General features: G+C 42.2%; 1 protein-coding gene across 1 annotated transcript in view; it reads left to right on the top strand.

Moving 5' to 3' along the window:
- MMEL1 (membrane metalloendopeptidase like 1) overlaps positions 1 to 11,213 on the top strand; it is a 202,866-nt gene extending 191,653 nt beyond the window's left edge. Inside the window, exons 21-23 of the mRNA XM_044278346.1 lie at positions 4,062 to 4,157; positions 6,906 to 6,982; positions 9,589 to 11,213. Of these exons, the coding sequence (XP_044134281.1) occupies positions 4,062 to 4,157; positions 6,906 to 6,982; positions 9,589 to 9,688 (273 nt within the window). The 3' untranslated portion in view covers positions 9,689 to 11,213. The remainder of the gene's footprint in view (positions 1 to 4,061; positions 4,158 to 6,905; positions 6,983 to 9,588) is intronic.
- Positions 11,214 to 22,169: the final 10,956 nt, after the last annotated feature.

The following is a 22,169-nucleotide window of genomic DNA, read 5'->3' as shown; positions in this document are numbered from 1 at the left end:
AGGGAGTGCTGAAGAGGCAAGCCTCCTCATCTCAGAGCGCCTGCGCTGAATGAACACAGGCGCGCGATTTTTGAAATGCTGACAGGGCCGGCTAGGAGGAGGAGATCGTGGCTGGCCCTGTCAATAAACAGGACGAGAGGGCGGTTTTTTGCGGCGGCTACCAGCAAGTAGATGCCCTACTTGCTGGTAGAGACCTAATTTACATATTATAAAAGTTCGTTTTTAGAAGAAACTGCTGAAGGAAAGTAAGTAAGAGCATTATATTTTCATATATCGCAGTATAAGGAATCTAACTAGCCCCCCCCCCCCAAAAAATAAAGACTTTAGTGGGGTGACAGAAGCCCTTTAAACTGCTGGTCAGATATAAAAAATCATAAAACTAATATAGTGTTGCTCTACATGTAGTTGTTTTCCAAATAATGAGCATTCACTAATAGGCCATATTCGCCAATGATGTTTTGCGCTGCTGAGGAATCTGATATATGGAGGTAGTAATTATACAAGTTGATTGTTGTACACCGTAGGTGTGAGAGAACTACTGATTGCCAAGCTCGATATTAGTATACCCACTGTGTGTGGGGTACATAACAATGTCTCTCCTTAGATATAAAATAGCCTGTCATAAAGTGTAAAATTATGATGTAAACCCACAAATATCCATCTGGCACTTGCTGCGAGTTTCACTGTGTGGTGCCAGTGCCTACACAGTGACAAAATCGAGACACCCTATTTAAACACAAATGATATGTTGTATTATCAGCCTTCTGAGCAGTCCCTCGTGTTTGACGTTTCAAGTCCACTACATGTAGCCTCGTAGAGTTAAATCAATGTATGTTGCCTCCAGATAAATTGCTAAATACAAATCTCCAAATGCGTTTGAAATAACCCTGGATTTCTCCTTCAGTCGATAGTCGTAGGATTGAAGCGCTCACCACAAGGCCTCTATACTTGAACCCAACCGTTGTTGGGTCCCAAACAGAATCTGGATTCATTGATAAAGATGATATGGTTCCAGTCTGTACAATCCAGGTTTCTTCTTCACTACACCACTGCAGACAAAGACGATGGAGGCTGGCTGTCAATGACAGGACTAGTAATGGGTATCCTGACGCCAAATTTTCTTCTATTAAGTGACTGGAAATGGCGCGGGAAGAGACAGGGGTGTGTAATGAAGGTGCCACCTAGGTCTGGATGGTGGACAATTAAACTGTGGGAAATATTCATGATTGTCAACAGATCAAAAAATCCTCATACTGCTGGTCTGTCAGGGCTGTTCGGAGCCTGTTTGTTGTAAGTGTGTGCCATCAAGTAACCACTGCTCCCAACATCTCCTAACAGCTAGGTGAGAATGGCCTAGATGGCAGGCAACTCGTCAAAACAACCATCCTGCTTCATTAGGTCCAATGAGGCGCCCATTCTCTAGTGTGACATGGAGGCATGTCAAGCAGTCAATGATCATTCACTACGAGGTACACTACCCAAAAGTAGTCTATGAGAGCCTTTTATAAGGTAGCGAGGGAAGCATTTTTAAGATCTCTTGTTCCAAGACCAGTATCTTATCAGACCACATCTGTAATCATTTACATATCTGCCTGAGATATATCTGCATGCCGAGTTTTGCAGCAATCTGACATTTCTATCTGGGTGCATTTTTTGTCAATAAGTATATATATAAAAATGAGTTTCTGTGTGTCTGTTCTTTATGCGTGACCAAACGACTGAACCGATCTTCACCAAATTTGGCACACAGGTACATCAGGTGTTCGGGAAGGTTTTATACTGGGTCTCAGCTCTCTAGGATGTACCGTCCCTGAGATATTCCAAAAAAATTACCTGCATTAGCCAATATAAGCCTGCAAGTCTTTATCTTCAAATCCCAACTGCCAAACACACAGTTTTACTCCAGGTTTCAATAACAACCCAGCCATTCTTTTTCACTGCTCTAGGTCAGCTTTAGGCTAGGGCTACAGGACAACAAGTCGCACGACACATAATGCACAACTACGCTGCTACATGCATCCATCTTGGATGGATTTTTTGTGACTGTCGTGTCGCAGTCGCAGCATGTCGCAGAGCGACACCATAGCCTATCATTATAGAAGTTGTTGAAACAAAATGTTGCGTGACACATTTTGTTGTGTAGCCCTAGCATTAAAGGGGTATGGTGCTGTGGAGGTTACTGTTAAATGGGCTGGCACTGTGGAGGTCACTGTTAAAGGGGCAGGCACTTTCAAGGTCACTGTTAAAGGGGCGGGCGCTGTGGAGGTCACAGTTAAAGAGGCGGGCACTGTGCATGTTACTGTTAAAGGGGCAGGGCGCTGTGGAGGTCACTGTTAAAGGGGCAGACACTGGATGGGCGGGCACTGTGGAGGTCACTGTTAAAGGGGCTGGCGCTTTGGAGGTCACTATTAAAGGGGTGAGCGCTGTGGAGGTCACTGTTAAAGGGGAGGGCACTGAGGAGGTCACTGTTAAAGGGGCGGGCACTGTTGAGGTCACTGTTAAAGGGGACGGCACTGTGGAGTTCACGGTTAAAGGGGCGGGTGCTGTGGATGTCACTGTTTAAGGGGCAGGCGCTGTGGAGGTCACTGTTAAAGGGGCGAGCACTGTGGAGGTCACTGTTAAAGGGGTGGGTACTGTGGAGGTCACTGTTAAAGTGGCGGGCACTGTGGAGGTCACGGTTGAAGGGGCAGGTGCTGTGGAGGTTACTGTTAAAGGGGTGGACACTGTAGAGGTCACTCTTAAAGGGGCGGGCATTGTGGAGGTCACTGATAAAGGGGCGGGCACTGTGGAGGTCACTGTTATAGAGGCGGGTACTGTGGATGTTACTGTTAAAGGGGCAGGGAGCTGTGGGGGGTCACTGTTAAAGGGAAGGACACTGTGGAGGTCACTGTTAAGGGCGCAGGGGCCACTATTAAAGGGGCAACTGCTGTGGAGGTCAATGTTAAGGCAGCAGAGTACTGTGAGGTCACTATTAAGGCAGCGGGGCACTGTGGAAGTCACTGTTAAAGGGGCAGGCACTGTGGAGGTCACTGTTATGGGGGATACTGTCTATCTTTTAACACACACAAACATTAAATTAAATAGATAAAATATACAGTGCCCGTGCGAAGCCGGGTCCTTCTGCTAATATATATATATATATATATATATATATATATAGCTTGAGAAAGGCTGAAGCTGAAACATTAAAATTGATGTTTGGCCCAATAAAATAGAAAATTGAGCTGATGTCTCTTCTTGTGTACATATATATATATATATATATATATATACACTGAACACAAATATAAACACAACACTTTCGGTTTTGCTCCCATTTTGCATGAGCTGAACTCAAAGATCTGAAACCTTTTCTACATACACAAAAGACCCATTACTCTTAAATTGTTCACAAATATGTCTAAATCTGTGTTAGTGAGCACTTCTCCTTTGCCGAGATAATCCATCCCACCTCACAGGTGTGGCATATCAAGGTGCTGATTAGACAGCATGAATATTGCACTTTGAAAACGGCCACTTTGAAATGTGCAGTTTGATCACACAGCACAATGCCACAGATGTCACAACGTTTGAGGGAGCGCGCAATTGGCCCATGCTTCCCTTTTTTGCCACTTGGGTGAATAAATTATGTTCTCTACCTGGAGTGCTGTCCGATTTTCCTCTTTATATATATATATATATATATATATACTGTATATATATATTTTATTTTTTCACAAATATACATATGTATAGTGCAAAACCAACCAACCACTAAGCAGTCTCTCAAATATTTAATCAGGCCATTTACCATTTAAAGAAACAGGCAACCAATAGTAAAGGTCACATTGTCACTCTATCGTCTGCAATTGAAGAGTATAACGTTCATCCTTCTTACAAAGTGACACACTTCTTTTGTGGTAAAGTTTTTTTTTCCTCCTTGAAACCCCTATAGCTACAACCCTAATGACTACTAGCATAACATCTACTGATACATTGTCCATACATAGAACCGTGATTAGTAAGTCTTAACGATTTGATGGTTGCTGGTGTAGATACTTATAACCTCATGATTCTTATAGGCATATCTGAAATGGGTGGAGAGACATGGCAAAGAGCCTAAGCTACCTGGACTGGACCTGACACACAAGCAGCTTTTTTTTCTGAATTTTGCACAGGTGACTCCAAATTGTCTTTTTACATATCTGTGTAGTACTATTGGTATTATATGGGTTATTGACACTAAATCCACAGTACTAGGCCGTTCTGATGCTATAATATGGGGTTGTGATACTTAGTCCATATAGTTAGGCAATACTTTTGGTATAATATTGAGTTTTGATACTTTTTCCAAATTACTAGGCAATGCTGTTGGTATAAGTAGCTTCTATATTACTAGTTGGTATGATATGGGGTTTTGATACTTACGGTACTCCAAATTAGTTGGCAGTACTGTTAATATAATATAGTTGATGCTTATACTACTAAACAGTATTGTTGATAAAATAGGTCTGTCTGCACTGTAAGCCTGCTGTGAGGGCACACAGGGGTTCCCCTAACAGCAGCCTGTGTCATATTTACACAAATATGGTGTATTAGTGTACATGTATATGCCAATACATTAGAAATGTGAAATAAACTTATAAAACAGTAATCTCATAATGGGATTAAAAAAAGTTATACAAACCGGATTCCAAAAAAGTTGGGACACTATACAAATCGTGAATAAATCCTGAATGCAATGATGTGGAGGTGCCAACTTCTAATATTTTATTCAGAATAGAACATAAATCACGGAACAAAAGTTTAAACTGAGAAAATGTACCATTTTAAGGGAAAAATATGTTGAATCTGAATTTCATTGTGTCAACAAATCCCCAAAAAGTTGGGACAAGGCCATTTTCACCACTGTGTGGCATCTCCCCTTCTTCTTACAACACTCAACAGACGTCTGGGGACTGAGGAGACCAGTTTCTCAAGTTTAGAAATAGGAATGCTCTCCCATTCTTGTCTAATACAGGCCTCTAACTGTTCAATCGTCTTGGGCCTTCTTTGTTGCACCTTCCTCTTTATGATGCGCCAAATGTTCTCTATAGGTGAAAGATCTGGACTGCAGACTGGCCATTTCAGTACCCGGATCCTTCTCCTACGCAGCCATGATGTTGTGATTGATGAAGAATGTGGTCTGGCATTATCTTGTTGAAAAATGCAGGGTCTTCCCTGAAAGAGATGACGTCTGGATGGGAGCATATGTTGTTCTAGAACCTGAATATATTTTTCTGCATTGATGGTGCCTTTCCAGACATGCAAGCTGCCCATGCCACACGCACTCATGCAACCCCATACCATCAGAGATGCAGGCTTCTGAACTGAGCGTTGATAACAACTTGGGTTGTCCTTTTCCTCTTTGGTCCGGATGACATGGCGTCCCAGATTTCCAAAAAGAACTTTGAATCGTGACTCGTCTGACCACAGAACCGTCTTCCATTTTGCCACACTCCATTTTAAATGATCCCTGGCCCAGTGAAAACACCTGAGCTTGTGGATCTTGCTTAGAAATGGCTTCTTCTTTGCACTGTAGAGTTTCAGCTGGCAACGGCGGATGGCACGGTGGATTGTGTTCACTGACAATGGTTTCTGGAAGTATTCCTGAGCCCATTCTGTGATTTCCTTTACAGTAGCATTCCTGTTTGTGGTGCAGTGTCGTTTAAGGGCCCGGAGATCACGGGCATCCAGTATGGTTTTACGGCCTTGACCCTTACGCACAGAGATTGTTCCAGATTCTCTGAATCTTCGGATGATGTTATGCACAGTTGATGATGATAGATGCAAAGTCTTTGCCATTTTTCGCTGGGTAACACCTTTCTGATATTGCTCCACTATCTTTCTGCGCAACATTGTGGGAATTGGTGATCCTCTACCCATCTTGGCTTCTGAGAGACACTGCCACTCTGAGAAGCTCTTTTTATACCCAATTATGTTGCCAATTGACTTAATTAGTGTTAATTGGTCTTCCAGCTCTTCGTTATGCTCAAATTTACTTTTTCCAGCCTCTTATTGCTACTTGTCCCAACTTTTTGGGGATTTGTTGACACCGTGAAATTTTGAATCAACGTATTTTTCCTTTAAAATGATACATTTACTCGGATTAAATGTTTGATCTGTCATCTACGTTCTATTACAAATAAAATATTGACATTTGCCATCTCCACATCATTGCATTCAGTTTTTATTCACAATTTGTTTAGTGTCCCAACTTTTTTGGAATCCGGTTTGTAAATAATGTAAAATAAATAAATAACAAAAAAAATATATTGCCATTATTTAGTGTAAAATACATTTTATTGTGTACACATTAAATAAAATTTTTAAATTATACATATTAGGTGTCCACATGATCGTAATAACCTAAAGAATCTAATTATTAGTTATGTCGTGTAAAATGTGAACAGCGTATAAACAAAAACTATGCAAAAAAAATCACTTTTTCCCAAACAACGCTGAAAAATAATAACATTTTTCCTGCATAAAACAAGGCCTCAGACAGCCATGTGCGTGAAGAAAACAAAAAAACAAAAACAAAAAAGAAAGATAGGACTGCTATAATGTAGAGGTAAACATGAAAAAAAAAAGGTTTCTGGTCATTAAGGGGTCTAATGGACATTTCATATTTTCAGGCAGAAATGTTTATATAATATGGGTTATTAGTACCTATTCCATATTACTAGGCAGTGCTGTTGATTATAATTTGGGTTACTGATACATATTCCATATTACCAGGTTGAACTATTTGTATAATGGAGGGTATTTATGCATATTCAATATTACTAGGCAGTGTAGTAACAACTGTACTGTATTAAAGGGACAGAGCCTGACCACATGTTAATGGTAAATATGACCTTCTGTGAAATGTCTTGTACAAATAGGTATGGTGTGGATCTTATCGGCCAGAATATGCCAGGCACTCGATAAAGACAGATGTGCACAGTCCATTTAAGTACAGGTGAGCAGCTTATCCTAACACTCTCACTAGAGATGAGCAAAGTTTTAAATAATTTGATTCAGCTGCTTTGCTGAACTTCGACCAGAAATTTGATTTGTTTTTAAATTACTTTGTCATGAATCACTTTCCATTGTATGGAGTGGGCGTAATGACGGGGAACAGCAATCGTGTCGTCCACCAGTCATTTAACCTCAGATGAAAAGTTGAACTTTAATTGCGGCATCTGTGACTCACATTAAGCTTTTAGGGGTTTAAAAAATAATAATACTCACCTCATCCACTTGCTTGTGGAGAGGTCGTCTGCTCCTGTCTGGATTGAAGAAAACCTGCCAAAAGACCCCCAACGTGATGATCTCACCACATGATCATGCTGGGTGCATGTGGTGATGTCACTTCTTCAATCAAGATGGGAGTGGACGACCTCTCCACGAGCAAGTGGATGAGGTGAGTATAATTTTTTTTATTACAGCCACCATCTTAGGAAAAACTGATTTGTTATCAAGAAGTGCGGACAAATTCAGCTTTGTGAGGAACCAAATTTTTCCTGAAATTCAGATCGAAGTCCACTTTGGATACTTCATGTATGATAAGAGATCATGTGTTTCAGTCTTGTAAGTTTAATTCCTTATATCAAAAAATCATGTGAACTGGGTATCAATAAAACGTAACTTTTACTATGTAATTCTAAAATAAGATAGAATTAAATAAACTACATTGTTGTGAGACAATACGCAAATTAGTGAAAACACCACCTTTTTTGATCTTACCACATTCAGTAGAGGGATCTACACCAGGTGGTGTGACAGTCCTAATGTTGAGATGGCAGAAGGACACTTGTGACCGGCACTCTTGTAGTTTACGGCAAATGAGGAATCTCCTGTTGTGCCGTAAAAGTAAAGCCCTTCCTAGGAGGAGGGTCAGGGGCTAAAAAGGTCACCTGCCTAACAGACACAGAGCACCCGCCCCGATAGGGGCGACCTCATACAGAACCTGTCCCTATATTTGGGCCTAATCCCTAAATAAACCCTATTTACACAGTCCTATAGCTCCCCCAAACTACTACAAATTGCGGTGAGACGAAGGTGGATAGGGGACACTTCCCCACACCTGAGTACGGACGTTTGCCACTGAAAGTCCATACAGTGAACACGACTGGGAACCCTCCTCTAGTCGGATCTTTATACAGATGATCTATCAGCTCTTTCTATGTGGAGTCTGCCATATAGGATTAGTAGTGACCAATGTTTTGTGTATTTTGTGTTTCCCTTTTTTCTTTTCCTCAGTATTCCCTTCAAGTTCATTAAAGTCCCCTGATGCGTTCCGGCAATTCGGGACGAAACATGGCATGTAGGGCATTTATCCAGTGGAATGAGTAGGTGGCGTTTTCACTAATTCGCGTATTGTCTCACAACAATGTAGTTTATTTAATTCTATCTTATTTTAGAATTACATAGTAAAAGTTACGTTTTATTGATACCCAGTTCACATGATTTTTTAAATATATTGTTTGGGTTGTGATCTTATACCTCTGCACGTCCATCTCAAGTGATTGATAACAAGTTTAATTTCTTCTTTCGATCTCATCCGTCTTCTTCCTCCTTGTTCTCTCTTCTTTTTTGTCTCAGTCTCTTTCTTCTTTTTTAATGTCTTCTACTACTTCTTATTCTTCTTCTCAAGTTTCTCTTTAATCTATTTCTTCTTATTTGCCTCCATCTTCTCTTCCTTCCATTTCATTTGCTTTCTCTTCCTTCTTCCTCTGCCCATTGTCTCCTCTTTCTTTTCTTCCATTTACTTCTTTTACATTTTCATTCTGTATTTGTTCTCCTTTGCTTCACCCTAATTATTCTTCTTCTCCCTCCCAAACATCTTGGTCTACTATTTGTGATCCTTTTATTCTCCTATTGTTCTCATTTTATTCTATTCCATTTTCTATATTTTTCTCTTTCTCTTACACTTTTTCTTTTATCATTTGTCAAAGTTTCCTCACCTCCCTAATATTCTTCTCTTTTTCCCACCATCTTCTTTCATTCCATATCTACACATCCTTCTTCTACATCTTCTCTATGTATTTCTACAGGTCTTTTAGTCTAATTTCTCTAGTTTGTTAAAGTTGGATGATTATACTGCATTACTATTATTCCCACTGCAATTAGCTTGTCTCTTGTTGGATCTCACAACGAGTTTAAAAAAAATCTGTAGAACACAAGGCTTTTACCTTAAAGGGATTTTCTGGTATTATGGCTTTTAACAGATATGCTCATGAACTAGCTTACCTCATGTACATTTTCCTCATGCTTTTTTTTTCATTTGGGCCCTTCTGACCTGTTGTCACAAATCACTTTGGTTGTTTCCATCCTGCACTTCCTGTTGCTGTATCCAACCAAACCCAATCTGTACTTCTGCTTTCTCTGCCACAGCACTGCCTGTTTAATGCCCAGCTAGGTTACAGCTACTCCCACCCAGGTAGAGACACTCCCCTATCACTACCACAGAACAGGAGAAAGGAGCAATAAAAATACATTACAAAATTACATCTTATATACATCATTATTTTAAAGGATGTTGATGCAAACCATTCACATTTGTCCATTGTGTTTTCATTTCAGGGTGATGGGATCCTTACAAAACTTTGAAGCTTTCTCAGAAGAATTTAATTGCAAGAAAGGCACTATGATGCACCCTGTAGAAAGATGCCGGGTCTGGTAGTCTCATGCCTTGATCCTTAAAAATCAACCTGAAAATGTCTACTGGGCTGGCTTATACATATTGAACAGTTCTAGCCTATGACGTGCCTGGTATTATCCTCTGATCAGTTCAGAGCCATGGTGTGTGTAGCAAGTCGTGGACAAGCAAGCTGACAGGCATACTGTTTTAGGATTCCTCTGGCACAAAAGATAGTGTTAACAGTTTCATGCAGTATGTCCCATTGAGAAAGTTGTGATAGAAATGACTGTATTAATGGCTTGACTGTTATAAAAAAAATTCTGTCAGGTTTTCAAAGACTAGTTCCAAGAAGATGTATTTTTCCCTCAAGTTGACTTGGCTTTTGATATCATGTTGTATGTCTGTGTTGCTCTCACTTCACATCATTGTCATACAAAACATACAAAACAAAATGTTCAAGGAACAATTTCCAGGGAAATAGCAAAATCTCTGATAACAGTTCTTTATGTAAGGTTTGCCCCCAGAACTAGACACATATTGATGTTATTGTCATACCTCTGTGTCCTGTAGCTGGCGTGTTCGATTCTACTACTACAGGCAGGTTTTCACTACAATTTGCATAATTATAACTATTTCTTATTAAATGCCATGAGTTTTTTCAGATATTCACTGAAATGTATTATAACTACGAGCAAACTGACCATTTGGGCATTAATGTCAATGGCCAAAGCAATGGGCATGCATAAGCAATTGATGTGATAAGTGCTGCTCCAGATTTCCCCTTGTATTAAGCCAAATTAAGTGTACCATGGCTATAGTGGTTGGTAAGTGGCCTGTGGCCTGTGACCTTAATGTTCAATGGCCCAGATCACTCACTGTCCACCTCTGATTCATTAAATGTACAGTGAAGCACCGGTATTGCTCATCGCGAAAATGTTATGCTCTTTGCATAACTGCATTTTCAGTAGGTTTAAATTTAAGTACTGTATCTACTTGCTGAAACAAAAGCAAGAATTCTAGCAAATGTTTTTATAAAAAATTCCTTCAACCATCCATCATAGAGACTGCCAAGGCCATTGCAATTTGAAGTTTGAGCGTATAGGACTGTTGGAAGAATATGTGTTGGATGCCAATTGTTGAAAAGACTTGAAGGGTTGTTTCGTTGTTTCCATGAGGACATTTATGGCATATCCACAGGATATGTCATACTGTAAATGTCCGATAGGTGTGGGTCTCTCTGCTATCTCAAGAGCTGAGCCCCATCACTCACTACTGTAAATGGACAGAAGTCCTACTGAAGTGAATTGAGAGAGTCATGCATGCGCTGCCACATTTCCAATCTGTTTGGCACATGAGGGGGCCCCATTCTTGGGGTGACACCTACATTTATTGGACATAAATTTCCAGGTGGCATGACAGTTAAAAGAGCTTCTCCCATAATGGACATTTATCACCTATTAGAGATTAGCACATTTCTCAAAAATTCGATTCGCTGCTTCGCCAAATTTTCCGAAAAGATTTGATTCTTTCCGAATTTATTCATGGCGAATCGCATTAAAAAACAGCTATTTCCTAGCTGCACTGAGCCTAGTGGTGTAGAACACTGTGCCTTGCAGTAACACGCGTAGGGAGTCTGCTGTGGTACTGAAACAATACTGTGAGTCAGTATGACATGCAGATGACAGGCGTTGCTCTTAGAATCAATGCACACTTCACTTATTTGGGCAGTTACGGGCCAAAACTGACCAAATAACTCAAGTGTGAAGATCCTACTGTAGCGTGAAAGAGCGCACTCCGTCAGCTGATTCCACATAGACGTCTACAGAACCTGTTCTATTAAACGCTTATAAGTAGAGCAGGTGTCAGCAGTAAGTTTGTGTTGACGTCACTGATTATTTTGCCCTTTCTCTGATCCATCAGAACAATAACCCCCCAAAAAACGGATCCTGTCTGCTGACCATCCGCCTTCACTCAGTCAGTATTTGGTCAGTAATCCAAAGCCAAAAGCCTAAAGCCAAAAAAAAGGAGTGGATCCAAAACAGAGATGACACGTGAATGGAATATTTGCATGTCTTCTGTGTTTTGTACCCACTCCTGCTTTTGGCTACCAAATCATAAGCCAATTCTGATGGGACCATACAGGCCTTACAGCTGCTACACAGACAGGATCTGTTTTGCATAACATTTTTCATTCCTTCTGACAGATCAGAAGGGCCAAATAAATGATTTTATCAACCAGGCCAAAATGGCAAAATAGTGGCCTAATCATGGAGTAGGGAGGGTGGGATAACAGCTTGAGAAGTCCACAGAGTCGCCCCAGAGTGACATGGTGACATAGTTAGCAGCAGCATGAGAAGACCTGAGCGGTGAGGTGGCAGCAGCATCAGGAGATTAAAGAGTGACCCGATGACAGAGTGGGGAGGTGGGTGGCAAGAACAGTACCCGCTGGCGATGGTGGGTGTAAGAAGGAGCACTTGGCATCAGATGTGTGGCAGGTAGCCAGAAGAAACCGGTCTCTTTTGTCAAGGTTTTGGTGAGGCAGCATGGATGATCTAATCTGATGCATCAGGCATTGGTGGGTGGGACTCCTGGCTTATCCATGCCTGATTCATCTTGACAAAGGTCAGTCTCTCCACATTTTGGGTGGACAGGCGAGTTCTACGTGGGGTAACTATGACCCCCTGCCACACTAAACACCCGCTCTGATGCCACACTACTGGCCGGGCAGGACAGATTTTCCAGGGCAAACTCGATCAGTTGCGGCCACAAATCCAATTTGGCTGCCCAGTAGTCCAGAGGATCTTCAATGACGGCTGGCAAGGTGCACTCCAACTATGCCACCACCTGCTGGTTCAGCTCTAGTTTCTACAGCTGCTCATCAGCGACTGTAGACTCAGGCTGCTGCTGATGGAGCTGGTACTACTCCTGCCACCCCACCACTCCACAGCAGCCATGGCAGTGGAAAGTGAGCACAGAGGGCCCCCCCAGTCAGACCTGCGAGAGGATGGATGATGGCGCAGATAGGCAGCGGCCAACTGACTACATAGGATGTCTCTATAGTAGTTCAGTTTGTCATCCCTCTCAGTGGTTTTAAAAAAAAAGGCCCCCATTTTGGACGGGTAGCGAGGGTCCAACAAGATGAAGAGCCAGAAATTATCCCTCTGCCGAATGGTGACAATTCGGCTGTCACTACCCAAGAAAGTGACCATGCAGCGGGCCATTTGCGCAAGTGACTAGGAGGAACTCCCTGCCTCAATCTCCACTGCATACTGCCACAGTGTGCTTAGGTCATCTGCCTCGTACTCCTCATATTCCTCCTCTCCTGTCACCTGTGTAAAAAAAATCACCCATTTCGCTACACATTGCTTGTGCTCCAATGTCCTCCTCCTCCAGTTCAGCCCGTCACAGGGCTCATGTAGCCGAGAGATGTAGGCGCCACATCTCCAGTCCCCTGACCACCCAGACATACCAGCATCTGTTCCAGGATATAAATCAGTGGAATGACATTATTCATCCCATAGTCCTGGCAACTGACAAATAACGTGGCATCCTCAAAGGCCCTGAGCAAACGGCAGGTGTCACGCATGAGCTGCCACTGGCTGACATCGAAGTTACACAGGGTAGTACTCCTGTCTGCTTGCATCATCAATAAATCGTTTCTGACCTTTTTCTGTTGGTATAGTCGGTCCAACATATGGAGGATGAAATTCCAACGGGTGGAAACGTTGCATATTAGACTATGTTGGAGGACCCCGTTCTGCCGCTGCAGCTCAAGGAGGGTGTGCTTGGCAGTGTACAAGTGGCTGAAGTGCATGCAAAGTTTCCTGGCCATTTTTAGGATGTCTTGCAGATGGGTGGAACACTTCAGGAAACGTTTGACAACCATATTGAACACTTGCTCCATGCAGGGCACATGGCTCAGCCCTCCTTGATGCAGTGCCAACACAATGTTCTTCCCATTACGGTCACCATGGTTCCGATTTTAAGTTGTCGCGGAGAAAGGGTTCGATTTCTTGATGAAGAACTCGAAGCAGTTCCTCCCCTGTGTGACTCCATTTGGCTAGGCAAACGAGGTGCAGAACAGAACATGTGGTATGCTGCAGGGGCACTGTGAATTGTCCCTGCAGTGGAGGCTACGGACACGGTGGAGGATGAGGAGGCAGAGGCGGACATTGTTGTAGGACCAACGGCGTGAGAACGTGGAGGCGGAAGCAGTGTCACCTGGTCAAGTTGCTGGTTTGGCTGAGCAGAAAATCACATTTACCCAGTGGGCAGTAAAGGACATATATTGTCCTTGACTGTAGTTACAGCTCCACACGTCGGCGCTGACGTGCACTTTGGCAGACACCGACAGGCTCAAAGACTGGCCCACCTTCTGTTCTACATATTTGTGCAGGGCTGGTACTGCCTTTTTGGCAAATAAATAATGGCTTGGGACTCTCCACCTTGGACTCTGACACAAGACATCAGTTCTCTGAAAGGTGTAGAGTCCACCACTTGGAAAGGGAGGGACTGCAGCACCAGCAATTTGGCCAGGAGCATGTTCAGCTTCTGCATCGTAGGATGAGTGCACGCATACTGTTGTCTCTTGGAAATCGCTTCGGTGATCGATTGCTGACGGAATGACTGATGAGGAGTAGGAGGGCGAGGAGAAGGAGCATCAGGACTAGTAGATGATAGGTAGGACAGACAGCTCCCTTCAGTTGAGGTGGTGGAGCCTTGACTGCCTGCCACTGGGTGATGCAGCGTTTGCTGCGGCATGTTGGACCACAACATTGGAGCCACGATTCTCCCAGGCCACTTTATGGTGACGCTGCATATGTTGACGCAGGGCCGTGGTGCCAACATTGGCACCCTGGCCACGCTTCACCTTCTGCCCACAGATTTGGCAAATGGCCATGTTCACCTCCTCCGGTGGCTTAACAAAAAACTGCCACACCGCCGAGTAGGTGATTTTACCCCAACACCCTGCTCTGACTGACTGCTACCACCGCTACCTCTGTGAACCACTACTTTCAGGGCAGGTAGGCTCCTGCAAAGCAGGTGGCCTACCCCAGGCAAGTTTGGCTCCCGACCTCCCACTGCTGCATCCCTGCTGACTCCCGGCCACGCTACCGACTTGCTGGCTCCGCCGCTGCCTCACTCGCAAGCTGCCACCCCCTTCTCCCGATGATGATGAAGTACTATCTTCACGTCACTTATGTCCTCAACAGTCTTTGAGCCAGAAGCCCGACTGCTCGCAACACCAGCTCCCACGTCACTCTACTCATCACTACTTGCCCGCCTACGGGAGGAAGCGGCGGATGTCTCCTCCAGATCTTGGCTGGGAAGTAGCTGCTGACTGTCCTCTAGTAACTTGTCCTCGCTGATTAGTGGATCTGAGGACCACACCAATGATAGAATGATGGTCCCCAAGAACATTGAATGGAGCCTCGTAGACATTGAAGAGAACGGTGGCAAAGCATATGCAGTGTTACTCCATTCAAAGTGTATGGAACTGATGGAGACAGCTAAGTACAGACCTAGGCCATCAGCCCCATAGATATTCAATGGAGTAGCAGGGCACATGCTTGACCATTACTTCTATTCATACTTCTAACTTTTGTCATGCTGACAGAAGGGACAGCTCAGAGTGATAGTGGGACACCCAGTTGGGGGATCCTTTGGATAGGTGATAATTGTCCATTCTAGGAAAACACTTTTAAAGGAACACTTCATGCAAAACTCATAATGTCTCTCCTGTCCCTCTCCCAGTCTACCATGTGATATGTATTTATCAACTGGTCACATAATCTGTTTATGAATATGGTGAAGGGCTTAAAGGGGTTCTGTCTTCAGATACATCGCAATGAAACCATCTCACCTGAGTCGTGTGCTTGACCATTGAACATCATGGTCTTGGTCTCATCTTCTTAGGTGCCTGCATTCCCAAGAAAACTGATGTTTTATTATATGCAACTGAGCCCGTAGGAGCAATGAAGGCAGTGCTATTGCCCCTTGTTGATCCCAGAGGTTCTGTTTAGTGCCCTTCATGCTACACCCCCACCACTGACTGACAGGCCCAGGCAAATGCCTTCAACTGCCAAGAGAACATGCAACAGTTCAGCCAGCTTCATAGGAACAAATCTGCTGACAGATGCCCTTAATTTCCTCCTATTGTGCCTAATGATGCACCGCATGCTGCAGTATTTTCTCCGGCCAAAAAATGTTCCGGTCCTGAACTGAAGACATCCTGATGCATCCTGAACGGATTCCACTCCATTCAGAATGCATGGGGATAATCCTGATCAGGATTCTTCCGGCATAGAGCCCCGACGACGGAACTCTATGCCGGAAAAGAACAACGCAAGTGTGAAAGAGCCCTTATGCTCCAACCTCTAAGGCCCTGCATTAGGCACAACACATTGTATCAGCTTTGCCTGAACTGTTTCTTTAATCCCAAAAAATGAAATGGAAACTTCCAAAGTCCTCCTTGCTTTAATGGTTCAAATAATTAGGAATATTTCTTGCAGTGTGGATTAGTAGTATATTTCTGCTGTTCTAGTAGCTTGAGCACAGGAGCATTACTTAGATATACATATGTTATGCATACTTACCAACATATGAATCCCAAATCAAGGGACATTTTAATCCCCTCCCATCTCAGGAATGTTCCCAAATGACACAGAAACCACCATTTCCAATGCATATTAGCATATACTCTGTGTTGGCAAGTATGTTTTATATAGATTATATATTGCCTATAAAGAAGTCATGAACATATAGATAACATGTAAGATACAAGATATAAATATATATATATATAGACTATATAGCAAACAGAGGTGCGCTATCCATAAATCTACACAAAGCTCAATATTTTTTTATGGAAACAACAAAATACAGAACCTGTCATTTTCACACATCAGACGTTTGCTTAAAAGTGATTTTGATTTGTTTTAGAAAAATATATACAAAGACTATGTAATTTTGTTAAAAAAATAAAAGTATATATATATATATATATATATATATATACATACACACACAATTGTGCAATGTGTCGTCTCAGGCTTTCTGTAGGAGAGAAATTATTTTATTGCAATATCTGATCGCTATGATGTCATGTGTCGATGGAATATGATGTCATTATTGTGTGTCAATGATTATTTTTTATTAAAATGACATGTTAATGGTGCTTATGGCCTATCTCTTATATGTCAGTTTACTTGATTCTGTGGTCTGTACACATTGGGGGTAGTTGTTTTATTAATTATACCAGTTTCCTTGAGAATGAAGCCTTTTTCTGTTGTATATATACCACCCATACTGTGCAGAGATTTATCATCAGTCCCTGATGAGGTTCAGTGTAGTTCTCATATCGGTCATGCACACTGGGGCCAATGTCACAGACAACCAATTAACCTAACATTATGTTTTTGGAGTGTGGGTGGAAACCACTAGGCACAGGGATAACATAGAAATTCCATGACAATGTGTTTTTAACAAAAATCCAATTAGCATTTTGGGAAGTCGCCATGCGGTTCACAAATGGATGGCCATAGAACTCAATGGGAACTCTTCGGTTATACTCTACTAAACGTGAATCTCAAACATCACAATTTAATTTACCTAATGAATCCGGATGCACATTGACTTGTGAACTGTTTGGTCTAGTAGTCCAGGCTATTTTTCCAAAACACATTCAATCTCCTAACTTGCAGCACAGATTTATTAGGTGTTCCAGACAAAACCTAAAAAGCACAGCTTCATCCATTGGTTCATAGTCTGTAAAGTTCTCCACAAATTAAAGGAACACTCCTGATGTATTGTTTTATGCCTATTCCAAGCTGAAAGGGTGAAGCTTGACATAGTTATAGGTAGAACTGAATACCTCTGTTAAGCCCCTTCCCCTCAGGCCCTGTACCAGACATAACAATAAAGTGGTCCCTTAATTCTGGCACAAGAAGAGATTGTGGAGAAGTGAAGATTTCAGTGTATGGAGCCAATAGCCCAAGGAAAGGAGTAAAAGACACAGGAAAGAGAATAACACTAGTAACCTTTGCATTTGAAGAATCCACTTGTTGCTGATGGGGCTCCAGGAGTTAACTGATTAATAATTTCAAATTTTAAGGGGTTGTGCAGGCAATATATATTGTGCATCAATATCTGACTACACAACCCCTTTAAGAAAAAGTGTTGTTACGAGGAAAGTAGATAGTGTTGGAATTGCACCTATACCAAATACTTGGAATAGGAAGAAAAGACAGGAGAGCTGGATGTAATTAGTACCAGTAGAGGTACTTTGGTTAATGGCATGCACCCAACTAGTCTTGGCCTAGGAACGTAGCTCAGTTTTGGCCAGATATTTGTAACTTTTAAAGAATGTTTCTCATGTCTCACAATCAAAATAATATCTGTTACCAAGGTATCCCAGTAAAATAATTCTACTAGACCAATATTCAACAACATGGAGTGGCCCAAAACACCTAGACAGTGAATGTCCATCTTTCATTACTATGTCATTTTTAGGTCCAACAATTTTTAGCTGATTAAGTCTATAATAGAGAGGTCCTAACTCCTACAAAGATATAGCGATAGCTCAAAAAATCTGTCTGCCTAGAGCGACCTCTAGGGGCAGGTTTAGGAGCTGACAGCAAATTGTATTACTATTAACATCAATATATAGAGGCAGTAAGCTCTGAGATGTCTTCTAATGGTGGCTGCAGGCAACAAAAATGTTATTATTCAGTTATATGTCTATGTGTTGAATTTGGAGCTTTGTATGACATAAATGTAGCTCAGATCCTTATAAAGATATAACACATTAATCTGACCTACCTAGATAGAAAATAAAGTTCAATAGTGGGCTTTTACTTTTACAAAAAACACAAGCTAAATTTGTATAGTTTCCTATGAGAGCCAAAATCCCTATAACAGGGGTGGCCAACCTTACAGACACAAAGAGCCAGAAAACAAAATCGTATGACTGCCAGGAGCCACAAGCTATCCGTTTACACAAATATGCGTACACACAACAGTATTATGGCAATTGAGTTATCAAACATTTAAAAGTGCATTTAAACCACCTTTCCTATCTGTAGTGTAGTCAGCTTTAGTGAGACTTCTGGCAATCTTTGTTTTTCACAATGTGTTTCAAGATTTCTCAGATGACACCCTTATGCTCAGATGACACCTCATGCTCAGTTGACTGCCCTATACTCAGATGATCACCCCATGCTCAGATGACACCTCATGCTCAGATGACCGCCTTATGCTAAGATGATCGCCCCATGCTCAGATAATGCCCCATGCTCAGATGACACCTCATGCTCAGATAACCGCCCCATGCTCAGATGACCGCCTTATGCTCAGAAGACCGCCCCATGCTCAGATGACCGCCCTATGCTCAGATGACGCCCCATGCTCAGATGACCACCTTATGCTCAGATGGCTTCCCCCACCCCCATTCTGAGATCATGTGTGGGGGGGGTGATTTGACATAGGGGAGATGTGAGCATGGAGTGTCTGATTTTTGGTGTCTTATGTGAGCACTGGGGAGGCTAATTTTGTGGTTCTGATGAGGATTTGGGGGTCTTATCTGAGCTCATACTACCCCCATGTCAGATAAGACCCCCATGATCAGTACTTTAATAAAATAAAACTGTGCAGGAGCCGGCTTATCCTACCTCTGCTGCAGCTGCTATGAAGACTGTGGCACCCTCTCCATAGTGACCTGATGTGCACAGCGTCAGGTCAGAGCGTGGGCCTGCGCGTATTAAGGAGGGGGGGAGGGTGCACTGCGCCACCAATGACAATTAACCTTTAATACAGATACAGGAGGCGGGTGCTGTATTTGAATAAATGAGTGAGTTACCTTCATTGGTGGAAGTGGCCACAGCCCCTCCTCTTCCCCTCTGCATTCTCATTGGTGGCGGCAGCAGCAGCACAGGGGGGAGGAGGGGACTGCTTTCTTCTTCCTTCTCCCCTGTGCTGCTAATATTTCGAAACCTGCGACATCCCTGGCCCGCTCCCCTGTGAGCCGCATATGTAGAGGAGAGCACGCTCCTCTGAGCCGCAAGTGAAGGTGTGAAGAGCCGCATGCTGCTCGCGAGCCACGGGTTGGCCACCCCTGCCCTATAACAAGACTGAGCTGCCAAAGCACCGAGACAGGAAATACTATCTTGTGGACACAGGGAACCACCAATAGTGTGGGTCATATATGATTTTTTTTCATAATTTTATGATTAAATGCCCTGTAGATCTGTAAGTTTATACTTAAACTATCATATGTTGAGTATTAGACATCAAACATGGGCAAATGTGGAATGAAGCCAAAAGGAAGAACATAACATACATTCTCCTTAATAGACTTAAGCCTCATTCACACGTTAGTGTTGTACGTGTTCTCCGTGACAGCACACGTCCCTATTCATTTTAATGTGTGTATTCAGACATCAGTGTTTTAGCACGGTCCGTGGGTCTGTTTTTTCAGCACGGATGCATGCTCTATTTTGTCAGTGTTCAAGGATCCATCAAGCCCATTATAGTCTATAGGTCCATGAAAACCATCACAGATCATTAAGAGATTCTTTGAAAATAAATTTTCAGCTATTCAGTGTCAGTGAAACACGGATGCAACATGGACAGCAAAAAACGGACAGCTTCACGGATGCATCACTGACCACCTGCTCACAGATTTGAGCACAGACACGGACATGTGAATGAGGCTTTAGCAACCACACCATGTGCTACTCATTCATCCTTCATTGGAATTCTTCTGCTTTTAAAAATGTGTATGAGAAAGCTGCATTTCTGAGAAAACTTATATTCACAAATTTTTGCCTTACATTTAAGTTGTACCATGATGCGGAGTGCAAAAATCAAAGGTCATGGGATTGATGATGTTGCGGCAGGCCAAGGGTCAGCCACGTGATAATCGTTGCCTCGTGTTCAGGTGAATGACGTCGACGGAGGAAAATGACAGAAGTCTGAGTATAGTTCAAAACCTTGTCAGGACCCTAAAGTGAAAGTGTCCTGCACCCTTTATTTATTACACAGTTCACAGGGTGTAACCCCTCAAAGTAAAACATGATTGGTTTACAGACATTTCAATAATGGCTTTTGAATCCATCTATTGATTGGTTAGTTATTTTTCAAGTTTCACTTTTACAAAAATGTGTTAACTAATGGATTTAGAATTTTTAGCAAAAGAGGCAAAATTTCCCAGGAGTAGTACAAATGTTATCTTATCTTAACACACACAGTTCACTTCTATAGGTTTTTTAGCTTATGCTTGTTCTTTTCAAATGTCACCACATTATATCACATTTACAGAGAAAATGAAAAACATCTTTTAAATTTTATATCCACTTTCAGAAGAGCTGGATAATTTCCTTAACAATGAGCTGCTTGCAGGTGTTGTATGAACTATCATTTCTTTTGGATTTTTAGCTTTGAGAAGATTACTTTGGACCCGGTTTGAAATTTCTCAAGGCTTTGCAGCAGATCTGAGAAGCAAGACAGACCAGGACTCAGAACCACGACATGTTAGCATGAAATTAAGAAAAATATAGTTTTAGGCCGTTTCTATGTACAGTAGATGTTTAGAAGGGAAACTCTGGTAAGAAGCTATAAGGTCCACCTTTCCACCTTCTTCCTGAATCTTCAAAGCATTTTCCAAGTAGAGTTATCCTTGATCCAGCACTAAGGAAATATGGTCACTGTCATCTTGCTGATGTTGGACCAAATTTAGATAATCGTGGTCACCCTGTCCTCTCATTGGTGTTGACCCAATGTACTGGAGGTTCAATATGCCTCATTACCAGTAAATAGGAGCAAGACTTTCATATATCTACAAGATACACAGGTCATAATTGGCTTTCTGTTTAGCAAACAGCAGGGTAAGCTATTTGAAGATCAACTCATACGAACTGTCACTAGCAGAAACTGACTGGTTTATCAGCTTTAAATGGGGATGCCTTCAGCTGGAGGCTCTTTGAGTCAGAACCTCAGCTCGCCAGAGGATCATTGGGCCTGTGCATTCCTGATTACCATAGGAAATTTTGTAGTTTCCCTTTCAATAATCAAATACTCTATGACAAAACACATTCATAGCTGTCCCAATGTTAGATCTATTATAGATGTATCCCCAGTGGGGATATGGCAGCTGGATCTTCATAAAAATCCAGAAACATACTCCTAGTATTCACTGGATTGGTGGGCATGTGTTTATGGTTCCTTCCCATAGGCTCTGCCCCATCTTTTGGAATTGGACTTAACAGCAGGACCTGTAGATATACCATAAAGGTCTATAATGAAAATATCCCTTTATTGCGTGTCATGAAGATTAAGAGATTTCATAACTGTTTTCCTTGAAAGGAATACTGCAAACAAATACAGGTACTTCTCCATTGATGGCAAGGATTAGGACTTTCTATAGATGTTCCCTGTAATATCAAACCTGCAAATTTCGCTCCAAAAGGAATAAATAATCACAACATCCATTCTCCCTAACAAATGAATGAATATTCACATAAAAAGA

This window comes from Bufo gargarizans, chromosome 2 (assembly GCF_014858855.1).
Source record: "Bufo gargarizans isolate SCDJY-AF-19 chromosome 2, ASM1485885v1, whole genome shotgun sequence".
Taxonomy (NCBI): domain Eukaryota; kingdom Metazoa; phylum Chordata; class Amphibia; order Anura; family Bufonidae; genus Bufo; species Bufo gargarizans.
This window is presented reverse-complemented; position numbering and strand designations above follow the sequence as displayed.